This window comes from Centruroides sculpturatus, unplaced genomic scaffold (genome assembly GCF_000671375.1).
Source record: "Centruroides sculpturatus isolate CEXI.00-Female unplaced genomic scaffold, Cexi_2.0 scaffold306, whole genome shotgun sequence".
Lineage (NCBI taxonomy): Eukaryota > Metazoa > Arthropoda > Arachnida > Scorpiones > Buthidae > Centruroides > Centruroides sculpturatus.
Window position 1 is genome coordinate 469,216 of NW_019384504.1, and position 12,480 is coordinate 481,695.

Consider the following 12,480-nt stretch of genomic DNA (forward strand, 5'->3'; position numbering starts at 1 on the left):
TTTACAAGACAAGAGAAATGAGTATGATTAAATGATTCAAATGAACAGAAAAGTGTAAGCTATGCACTTCATGCTGAGGATCTCCAACTGACCCTTTGTGCAATAGATAAACATTCAAATATCAATAAAAATATCATTCCTACCATTATTAACAAAGATTTGAAGTGCAGAAAGATTTATGCCTTCTTTGAACAGAAGAAAAAAACAACTAACTGTTATCATGATTTTGTTGAAACCACAGACAGAGATCCAGAATTTTTTAAAATGACTGTACATGGTGATGAAACATGGGGTTTCATGTATGACCCAAAAACAAAAACAGTGATCTGCATGGGTGAGCTCAGGTAAACAAAAACCATTGAAAGTGTGGCAACAAAAATCAAGGCTAATTGATTCCTGAGGCTTGATTCACCATGAATTTGTGCCTCCAGGTCAAACTGCAAATTCTTCAGTTTATATAGAGGTTTCAAAATGAGTTCTGAAACAATTGGGATGCATCATGCATGATTCGTGTATTTCTGAAAGTTAGTGTCTCTTACACAACAATGCACCTGGCAAACATAGACACAACTGTCTTGAAGTTTTTGGCAAATGACAAGTCATGGTAATCCACCACTCCCTGTATTCATCTGATCTGGTTCTAGCAGACATTACACATAAAAGAAATTTTTGACAATGTACTTGTGATCAATGAGAATGTAATGAATATGTCAGTTAAAGCCAATTCTGGAAGAAGAGTATTATATCTCCCAATCAATGTACTACCAATCTAATGTGTGTATCAAGAGAGATTATGTAAAAGCCTGATGTAAATAAAAGCTGACATCTGAATTCATTGATTTTTTAAAAAATTTTATCTGTGAACTTTTCAGACATACTGTGTACTATAAAAATTACTTTATTAATTTTACTGAATAAAATTTGAAATAAAAATGTTTCTAAATGCACTTTATTACTTGGTACTGAAATGCATAATTAACAATAATAAATCAGTCTTTCCAGCATATTTGCATCTTGCTTGTTTATATTACACATGTTTTTAGATAAATAGATTATAATTACATTTGATAATCCTAATTTAATAATAACAGAAGAAGAATTATAATGTACCTGAAATAAAGAAGAAGCATATAAAAGTGTTCCATCTCCTCCAAGACATATAATGAAATCAATTTTGTCTGTGAGATCATCAGTACCTTTTAACAAATAAAATATTAAAATTTATAAGAATTAATATTAAAATAACTATCTTTTATTATTAGTAAATAATAATAATGATAAAACTATTATCAACCTTCTTTGAAAGTTGATAATTTATCCTTAATAGGGATGAACATTTGGTTACTAAGAAGATGAACATCTTCAAGAACAGAAGCTTCAACAAATACAACCATATGTTTTTCCTGGAATAAAAATAATTATTAATACATTTTTATGTTAATGAAATATAGAAAATCTAATATTATTGAAAATGTTATATATTTCAATATAGTTTTAATGAGAATATTTACTAAACATTACTCACATATAAGAGCCATTTTACTAAATCAATAAATGGTTGAATAACTGATGTGTCATGGACTTTCTTAATCACTAGAACAGTAAGAGGTGGTTTGTTCCACGTCAGTCGTTGACTGGCAGGATCTTGAATGGTCCTGTTTAAAATTTTATATCTAAATTTAATATATGTATATACATAACATGGAATTTTAAACATTTAAATATAAACTTATACTTTCAATAAAATAAAAATATAACTTTAAAGCAAATATTAAGGGATACATGTGTATATATATATATATATAAAATTTTAACTTAAAATTTCATACACATTTAATAATAATAAAAAAGCCTTTAAAATTTATTTAAATAAATAAGCATAGATATATTTACATATTCTTTATTATTTGCTCTATACTTAGTTTTACTTAACTAAATCCCTATGTAATTTTAGGTCAAGATTAAATAAAAACAAAGACTTTAAAATTAAAGAATGACGATCTTTAACCTCTTAACATAAACTGTTGAGAAAATGCAGTTTAAAAATGCAATGTCTTTAACCTTATTAAACCAGAAAGTAGTGGCCACTGACATACTTTAAGTCAATAAGAAAAATATATTAATATAGAAAAACTGAAATAGATTAAAAAATTCTAAGTAATGAATTTCATACTTTTCTGTTTATCTATATTTATAAATTANTTTCCTTTATTTCATGTTGTAGTAATATTTTTGCCAATAGATGGTGTTACGTGTAACTCAGAAAATCGGATGCGAATAAAAATTAATTGATTTATAGAAAGAAATCCAATCGATATTCTGGGGTGGGATGTGCGGCATGATGTAAGTTAGAAGCGTTTGAACGTAACTACTGAGTTTCGTAGCAATTGTTCGAACAGTCTAGGGATGTATAGCGAACAAACATCCTCTCTGTCTCACACACACATATTTTAGAAACAAATATATATAACTACAAAAATACTGTATTACTGACAGTAAAATAAAGAAATTATACTCACACAAAATAAAAATAAATTCAATGCAATTTTTGACATTGCCTTCCTTTTATAATATTGTCAATATTTGCTTTTACCGTGCTAGTCTTTATTCTAAGAATGTTAATTAAATGGGAATTACTCAACCTACTTCTTTCAGCAGTTTTGAGGATTTTCATGCACGAAAAGAATTGTTTACAACAGTATGTACAGTACTACCCCATATACATAACAATTCTCTAGATAAAACAGATTTCTAAGACCAATTACGCCATTATGACTTCAAAGTGTATCCAGCGAAACAAGAATAATTTTTACGACATACTTTACCAAAATAAATATACGTAAAAAAATTAAGGATGCAGTGGGCCGCAGGTTGGGCATCCCTGGTGTAGACGGTAATTATATTCAATTCACTATTATATTATAAATATTAATAGGCTTTCTACATAACAACAAATAAATCTCCAGAAACATATTAGGAAAATGCAAGCAGGATGGATTATTTCATTTTAATTAAACAAAATTATTAAAATATGTGTCATATAATTTGATAGTAATAACTTCTTGAAATAATCATTATTTGTCTCTCCGAATTAAAGTATTTCACAAGGTATCGTCATTTCAATAGCAAATCAACAAGATAAAGAAACAAATTCGTGAAAGAAATTTTTAAACTACTTTTTTGGCAATTGTCTCAGTCAAAATATAAAACAAAAGTTATTTCTAGAAACAATCGCATATTTTATTGACGAAACGTAATTTTTATCAATAAATCACGTTAAATAATTATTTCCAATATCATTTTATCTTTTAGCTGAATTTCGTTTCACGTATTTCATGTTTGGCATTCGAACGGAAGTTTATATGTCGTTATGAATTATGCCCATCTATAAACAAGAAATTGATTTTTTATTTTTAATCAATGTGAATGGATTTGCTCAAATCCATAAATCTATTTAAATTTGTTTCTTAATGCAATGTTTCTATATAGAAATATATATGTATATATATAGAAACATTGCATTTATATAGAAACATTGCATTAAGAAACAAATATATATATATATNTATAAAGTTACAATATCTATATTGTAACTTTATCAACTATTAGAATTGGATTCAAATCTGCTTTTAGTGCTTTTGAAATACAAACTACTTCAATTGTTGCAAAAGTTATTATAAGAGATCATATGATCTCTTAACTATAAAATCAATACAATGAATATAACTGGTATAAAAATAAAGATATAAAACAGATTTTTAATTTTATGGCATATTTGTGCACTTTTCTTTCTTTCAGAATCCATGAATCTGCATGAATCTATTATATTATGTCCTGAAAATTTATATAATAGACTTTATTACATAATCCACTGTCATAAAAACAAGTACCAAAAAACTTATTTTAATTTGCTTTTGGGTATATTTTAATTTATTTTTAATTGCGTCTTACTAGAAGCAAAACAATTTTCTGGCTCTCATAAATACGAATGACCTATAATGACATCAGGCAGATGATAAGACATGTTTTATATAATTTAAACACTGTCCATATTGGGAAAAAATATGCAAAACCTTGGGCATTTTAAAAAGATAATTTTGAACAGATAAATGATATATATTATCTTATTTTTAATGAAACAAGTTTATTATTTTTTAACAAATATACATTTCCCTTTACTTTTTGATATATGATAATATACCTTTAGGGTGATTAATTAGGTAGGAATGCTTATCACCCGATAAAATACATTCTGAACCGATAGTTACTTAATAAAAATTTATAGATAATCTTCAACGTTTCAAGTCATTTATCACACAAAACATTCAATTCAAATATAATAATCGTACAATATTTGGTAACATTAACACATCTTTCAATACGAAAGATGTTTTAATCATTAAACGAATGCCAATGCACTTGTAGTATAGCAAACCCCACAAGACACAGGAGATACATTCTTAACTTCACAACACACCAGGACGAATATAAAAAGTGCGACTCACAATGACCAATTAACCAGTGTGAAAACAATTAACATTTGAGTGACAAATATTTTCGTAACCCCTTCAGGGCTCTTCTTTGGGCTTCTTTTTAATCCAAAACTTTTGAATTAAAAAGGTTGTTGTGAGTAGGAGATACATTCCGCACCACACAAACCATGAATCGCAAAACCCAATACTAAACTCGCAGTTTGTACACAAGGCACGGCTTCCCACGCCACAGAACATATCCTCCATATCGTACGGGGTTTACCGTACATTCAAATTATTAAACGGACAGTTAAAAGGTCATACTTACATCACCATGGCTGAATTTTTCATAATACGGCCACATGGTCCGAAGTGATAGATAGGGCTAGGAGCATTCAAAGATCTCGTTCGCCTGGTTAAAAAAACAATAAAAAGACATAAATTAAACCAAATCAGATGTGTAATTGATAATAATATAAGGATAATTATATAAGAAATATGGTTTTTGAATTATCTTACTGTCGAGATATAATGTGAGTATGAATTTACTCACATTTTCTCGAAACGACTGTGAACTTTCTGTTCTTGAGTCAAATTGCTTTCGTTCAATTGTATACTTTGAGGGTTCTTACAAAAAACTGAATCGGTCGATTCGAACAGATTGGAACACATCCTAGCATCAATACTCATCGACCAACATTCATCTCAAGCTGAATGCACCACTTACACATTTAATGTCGCAAATGTTTTCAATTTTCGGCTATTCACGGCGTGACGTAATCGATTCAATAAAAACTCGTCCCCAACCAATCAATATCGGTCGCCATATTGCTTCTCAGAACAGAAAATTTTTGCCAACAAAATATAATTCTTTTGTAACTTTCGTTAATAGTTTTATTATATTTTTAACTTACTTAATAATTAGATAAATAAAATATTCAAAATTTTATAAANAGATTATGTAAAGAATGATGTATATTAAATTAAAAATAAATTTTGTTTTAGTTTTGGTTTCAGTTTTTACACTGACATTGTATATAAATATGGAAACATTACTTATTGAATACTCATGGTATTTTTTTATTGAAAGTTAATACAAAGGATTTTAAATGTCAAGATATTTTTACTATTAGCACAAACCCAAAAATTAAAAAATATTCAATAGTATAATGCATATTATTTTATATAGTGACATTCTTCAACCCAGCATTGTTGGGACAAACATGGTATGGGGTTATCAAATATGCCACCTTATTGGACAGTGGAAGTTTTTTGATCTCCTGAACACAATTTTTTATAACTTTGTGTGTAAAACTGTACAAATCCATTTTTTTATGATTGTTTAACACTGCATTTTAATTTTTCCACACTATTCCTATCCTCGATTGGCATGAAACAAGAACACACTATTCTTACTTTATGCTTTGTATACTTTTATTGTATATAAATACAGTTAAACTCTAATTATCAAAGTACATGAATAATAATATACTGTAGCTTTTTCTGTAATAATTCCATTTATTCCAAATGTGCTAAATATTTCTGCTTCTCATATCAAACTCATGCACTGTCTTTGGAAAAGTCTTTACAAAAATCATGTATGAGGTGAATTGGTTTTACCTAGCACAAAATCATGCAATCTTGGCATTTTTGTCTCTAAAAGGAGAACTCATGCCCATTTCTAAGGACTGTACGTTTTGAGCACTTTTACACAAAAACCTTAACTCCAGACATACCCAGTGCATTGTTAACCCACTCCCCAATCATAAGCTTGCCATGCTGGCTTATAGGATTTGCTGGCATACCAGATACTACATTGAAATTTCACTGTAACACTAAATATATATGTTTAATCCTAAAAGAATTTTTCCTGCTATTATGCAACTTTTTTAAATAAATAGATATTTATTTTAAAGGAATTAAAAATCCCATAAAAAACATTAAATTCTAAAAGTTTAAATTTTACATTAAAAACATCTGCTTTTGAAAACTGTTTGAAAAATGAGATTTGTTTTACTCGGTGTCTATAATTAAACCATTTTAGACCACTGTGGAGACAAAACTGTTAGAGATTGATGAAATTTTGTATGCACTTTTATCTCAACATGGAAAAACTTTGGATAGTTTCAAAAATAGTTGCAATTTTTGCCACTATAGGGTCTATAATAGTGTCACTGTTGCAGCAGCATCATACAATAACAGCATTATAAAGACATGCTGCAAACTTTTGTCATCTCTGAACTACAACAGATAAACATGATGTTACTGAAACATTCTATGGAAGACCCCACTCTAAAATCATTATGAGAGATGGTCGAACAAATTCAGTGCTGTAACAGGACACATGAAATGTTATTTCATGTGCCCTATACAAGTTTTTATATTTGGCTCCGCCTTTATTTTTGGAAAAATTATAAAAAAACAAATGCAATGAAAATAGTCAATTATTTTTTAATTTTAACCAAAAACATTACAGAATCAACTTCCATGGCAGCATAATTTAAATTTGAAAATAAAAATATAACAACTGATCATTCTTATACCCCATTTCAGGCTCCCCTTTGTCCTAGGCCCTGAGCTTGTGCATATTTGCATCTGCTAGTTATGGTACTGAAGACATTTGGCAATGAAGGGGGTGACAGTCAGTCTTTTCGAAAGCACTTTGCCACCTGATCTTCCACCTTGTAACTTCTGGTTATAGGACTATTTGAAAAGTGACTTTGTACAGGTGGATTTGCAGATTTATCAGAACTAAAAAAGTAAATTGAAAGAGAAGGGAATTTTGTTATTCCTGACATATTGCACTTGGCTGTTTCTAATTTGATAACTCAATTGCAATATGTGACTGAGTGACAGAAAGCATGTTGAACAGTTTCTCTGATGTTGCAACAACAGTGGCACTATTATAAATCCCTAGTGGTAAAAATTATAACTATGTTTGAAATACTGTCCATAGTTTTCTCATGTCAATAAAAATGCACCTACAAAATTTTATCAATCTTTCTTTAACAGTTTTGTCTCCAGAGTGACATAAAGTATTATACTTTAATTATAGACATTCTGTATTATCCACAATACAGTACATCAAATTTTGTATATTACTCAAAATAAAAAATGATGCTTTTTATAATGATTTGATATTTTTTTCTTACTTTCTGTTACAACAATTGACAATATTTTATTTCTATAATGATATTAAAATAATTTTAAAATTACAGGATTAGCCAAGGGTACAACCATCTCGCAACAAAATAAACCACAGATATGATCATCATATATTTCTACCTCTATCCATGATCCAGTTTAGCTATCTCTGATAGGATGCTTCATCCATTCCAAGTGTTGCTACTTATCCAGGTTTGCATTGTGTGTTCAGAAGTAGTCTGATAATTTAATTAGCAAGTTGTTTATAATAACATTTTAGAGTAGTGATCCAGAAACTAAGCTTTGAAGATAGCCTTTATTTAAGAAGAAGGATTTTTTTTAACAAAGCTCAATTTAAGCTCAGCTTTTCTGTCTTTTAATAAATCCTTGAGCAAATAGAAAATACTATGTGGTACTTTGATAGCTCTGATAAGTTTTAAAATTGAGGACCACCAATGCATTGTCAAATATGCCTTTGATATCTAGAAATAATAATAGAGATATCTTTCTTTCTTTCTTTGGCATAGAATATCACACAATTTAACAAACGCATCCTCTGCAGAATGCTGAAACAAACATGAAACCATATTTGTCATTGCTCAAAAACTTTCCATGAGGTGAAACTATCTTTAAAGAAAAAAAAAATGTATGGAAAATGGAAATTCACAATACTATTTCTGTTTATAGGCAATCCTCAGATTATGCATTACATGCATAACCTGAGGATTGCCTATATTATTATTATGAATCTTTGAATAATAATACTTTTCTATATCTCGAAAACTATTAGGTTGACCAAAAAGATTTTAAACATATAAATAGAAAGATGAAAAACAAACTTTCTGGCAATCCAATATTAATCAGAAATGATTAGAAATTTTAATATATATTTAATTTATAGAAATGTATAAAAATATATTTTAATTAGATGTAATTAAGTTTTCAAAACTTACCAAAAAATTTGTTAATGGCTTATTACTTTTTTCACTGCCATCAGATTTACGAACAATGATGCATCTGAGTCGACTCCTTAATGTTAAGGCAGCATGTCCTAAATAATTATTTCATAATTTACACAAAAATTAAAATTTATAATTTTCTATGTAATTATTTTCATATAAAATCAGAAAATAGATTTATCTTCTAATTAATACCTTCTAACACATTAGTGACTTGCTCTTGAAAATTATCAAATTCAAAAGGAGTTAAGAAACCTAAAGAACCCAAATGGAAAGCCATGACAGGAGGAACACTTTGCTGAAATAAAATAAATAGTTTAATTATTTTATATTAAATTTTACGTTTAAATAACTTATATTTATATTAAAACGAATTCTTTAAGTTTTTACAAAGTTTTAATATTTCTGTAATGGTTAGGATATTTTTTAATCACAATTTAAAACTGATAATCCTATTTTTTCAAATACATAAAAATCACAAAATCTCATCTGCTCATCTGTACCAATCTCAACTGCTTTCATTTAAGGAAAAAAAAGCATGATAAAAATGGATAATTCATTTAATATTACATCTATTTCAAATAGAAATGGTTGTTTAATTGCAGGTCTTGTAATAGGGCATACACAATTTTTTACTGAAAAGATGAGTTGTGCCATTTATTGATCATTGGCCAATGGCCAAGATAGTTTCTATGAAGTACTAACAATGTCAAGTACTAACAAAACTTGTAAATATGTGCAAGTTTTGTCAGTACCAGATGAGTAAGAGCGTAATTTGTTTTGTATGTTTCTGTATATGGTTCCAGTTTTCATTGTAACATCAAGCAGGTATCAAACTTTGTGTCATGCTTGGTAAAAGTGTATTGGAAACCTACAAAATGATCTGATTCTTAAACAGAGTAGCTGTATTCTCTTCTACAATATAAGAAAAAATTGAAGAGTAAGTTGTGTATGATTAAACTGTTGGATATGTAGGAAATACTATACCTGACATAAAGGATTATAGAATTAAACTAACTACAAAATGATGAAAGTGGCATACAGGAGAATGAACCATCATGTGCAGTAACATTTGATTCAAGGGTGGCTGGCAGTTTTTACAAGACAAGAGAAATGAGTATGATTAAATGATTCAAATGAACAGAAAAGTGTAAGCTATGCACTTCATGCTGAGGATCTCCAACTGACCCTTTGTGCAATAGATAAACATTCAAATATCAATAAAAATATCATTCCTACCATTATTAACAAAGATTTGAAGTGCAGAAAGATTTATGCCTTCTTTGAACAGAAGAAAAAAACAACTAACTGTTATCATGATTTTGTTGAAACCACAGACAGAGATCCAGAATTTTTTAAAATGACTGTACATGGTGATGAAACATGGGGTTTCATGTATGACCCAAAAACAAAAACAGTGATCTGCATGGGTGAGCTCAGGTAAACAAAAACCATTGAAAGTGTGGCAACAAAAATCAAGGCTAATTGATTCCTGAGGCTTGATTCACCATGAATTTGTGCCTCCAGGTCAAACTGCAAATTCTTCAGTTTATATAGAGGTTTCAAAATGAGTTCTGAAACAATTGGGATGCATCATGCATGATTCGTGTATTTCTGAAAGTTAGTGTCTCTTACACAACAATGCACCTGGCAAACATAGACACAACTGTCTTGAAGTTTTTGGCAAATGACAAGTCATGGTAATCCACCACTCCCTGTATTCATCTGATCTGGTTCTAGCAGACATTACACATAAAAGAAATTTTTGACAATGTACTTGTGATCAATGAGAATGTAATGAATATGTCAGTTAAAGCCAATTCTGGAAGAAGAGTATTATATCTCCCAATCAATGTACTACCAATCTAATGTGTGTATCAAGAGAGATTATGTAAAAGCCTGATGTAAATAAAAGCTGACATCTGAATTCATTGATTTTTTAAAAAATTTTATCTGTGAACTTTTCAGACATACTGTGTACTATAAAAATTACTTTATTAATTTTACTGAATAAAATTTGAAATAAAAATGTTTCTAAATGCACTTTATTACTTGGTACTGAAATGCATAATTAACAATAATAAATCAGTCTTTCCAGCATATTTGCATCTTGCTTGTTTATATTACACATGTTTTTAGATAAATAGATTATAATTACATTTGATAATCCTAATTTAATAATAACAGAAGAAGAATTATAATGTACCTGAAATAAAGAAGAAGCATATAAAAGTGTTCCATCTCCTCCAAGACATATAATGAAATCAATTTTGTCTGTGAGATCATCAGTACCTTTTAACAAATAAAATATTAAAATTTATAAGAATTAATATTAAAATAACTATCTTTTATTATTAGTAAATAATAATAATGATAAAACTATTATCAACCTTCTTTGAAAGTTGATAATTTATCCTTAATAGGGATGAACATTTGGTTACTAAGAAGATGAACATCTTCAAGAACAGAAGCTTCAACAAATACAACCATATGTTTTTCCTGGAATAAAAATAATTATTAATACATTTTTATGTTAATGAAATATAGAAAATCTAATATTATTGAAAATGTTATATATTTCAATATAGTTTTAATGAGAATATTTACTAAACATTACTCACATATAAGAGCCATTTTACTAAATCAATAAATGGTTGAATAACTGATGTGTCATGGACTTTCTTAATCACTAGAACAGTAAGAGGTGGTTTGTTCCACGTCAGTCGTTGACTGGCAGGATCTTGAATGGTCCTGTTTAAAATTTTATATCTAAATTTAATATATGTATATACATAACATGGAATTTTAAACATTTAAATATAAACTTATACTTTCAATAAAATAAAAATATAACTTTAAAGCAAATATTAAGGGATACATGTGTATATATATATAAAATTTTAACTTAAAATTTCATACACATTTAATAATAATAAAAAAGCCTTTAAAATTTATTTAAATAAATAAGCATAGATATATTTACATATTCTTTATTATTTGCTCTATACTTAGTTTTACTTAACTAAATCCCTATGTAATTTTAGGTCAAGATTAAATAAAAACAAAGACTTTAAAATTAAAGAATGACGATCTTTAACCTCTTAACATAAACTGTTGAGAAAATGCAGTTTAAAAATGCAATGTCTTTAACCTTATTAAACCAGAAAGTAGTGGCCACTGACATACTTTAAGTCAATAAGAAAAATATATTATTATAGAAAAACTGAAATAGATTAAAAAATTCTAAGTAATGAATTTCATACTTTTCTGTTTATCTATATTTATAAATTAATATTTGAAATAGTAATTTGAAAATTATTTCTTGAAAACATGAATTGAGAGTTTTGTTTATGCTTTTGTGTATTTACATTGCATTACTTTGTATAATTTAGGATTAAATTAAGATAAACAATTTTTGTTTTTATAGTACTTTTATTTTTAAATAACAATTATCATAAAATTCTCTAAATTCATTTTCTAACAAAAAATTTATCTTCAGCATCTATAATGAAATAATATTCTATTATTTCATTATAATAGTTATCTTTTAACAAGTTCATCAAAGTTTGAAAATTTGATTAAAGCCAATTTAAAATTTTGTTGTTAAATTTCCTTGACCTAATTTGCACAGAAATGAATTAATTTGGATAATTAAAATTTAAATCCCTTTGCAGTTTTTGATATGATTTAAATTATACAGTCTGTAGTCTATAGACTACAGTTACTATATATATAGATAATATATTATAATAATATTAATACATTAATATTATATATATATATATATATATATATCTGGATGAAGTCTAAAACACTTTGCCCTCCCCCAAAAAAGAAACTAAAAGAATCTTACTATCTATTATTACGTAGATTCATAAGAGAAAGATAAAAATTAATGAATTAGT

The 12,480-nt window shown here is 27.7% G+C and overlaps 2 protein-coding genes across 15 annotated transcripts in view; both read right to left on the reverse strand.

Moving 5' to 3' along the window:
- The window catches only part of LOC111622165 (NAD kinase-like), a 69,059-nt gene that overhangs the window by 11,440 nt on the left and 45,139 nt on the right, over positions 1–12,480 (reverse strand). For 7 of the 14 annotated variants that reach the window (XM_023364506.1, XM_023364505.1, XM_023364512.1 and 4 more), the window contains exons 2-5: positions 4,801–4,884; positions 1,526–1,655; positions 1,295–1,403; positions 1,111–1,196 (exon numbers count right to left, since the gene is read on the reverse strand). In XM_023364506.1, coding sequence (XP_023220274.1) covers positions 1,111–1,196; positions 1,295–1,403; positions 1,526–1,655; positions 4,801–4,884 — 409 coding nt within the window. Of the gene's footprint in view, positions 1–1,110; positions 1,197–1,294; positions 1,404–1,525; positions 1,656–4,800; positions 4,885–4,991; positions 5,364–12,480 lie in introns of those variants that run through there. The other 7 variants (XR_002756207.1, XM_023364507.1, XM_023364502.1 and 4 more) reach the window with 6 other exon arrangements.
- LOC111622168 (NAD kinase-like) lies at positions 8,522–11,394 on the reverse strand. Its single transcript, XM_023364515.1, has 5 exons — positions 11,197–11,394; positions 10,966–11,074; positions 10,782–10,867; positions 8,771–8,873; positions 8,522–8,667 (listed from the first exon to the last, which is right to left on the reverse strand). The coding sequence occupies exons 1-5, from the start codon at positions 11,386–11,388 to the stop codon at positions 8,537–8,539; spliced, it is 621 nt and encodes a 206-aa protein (XP_023220283.1). The 5' UTR covers positions 11,389–11,394; the 3' UTR covers positions 8,522–8,536.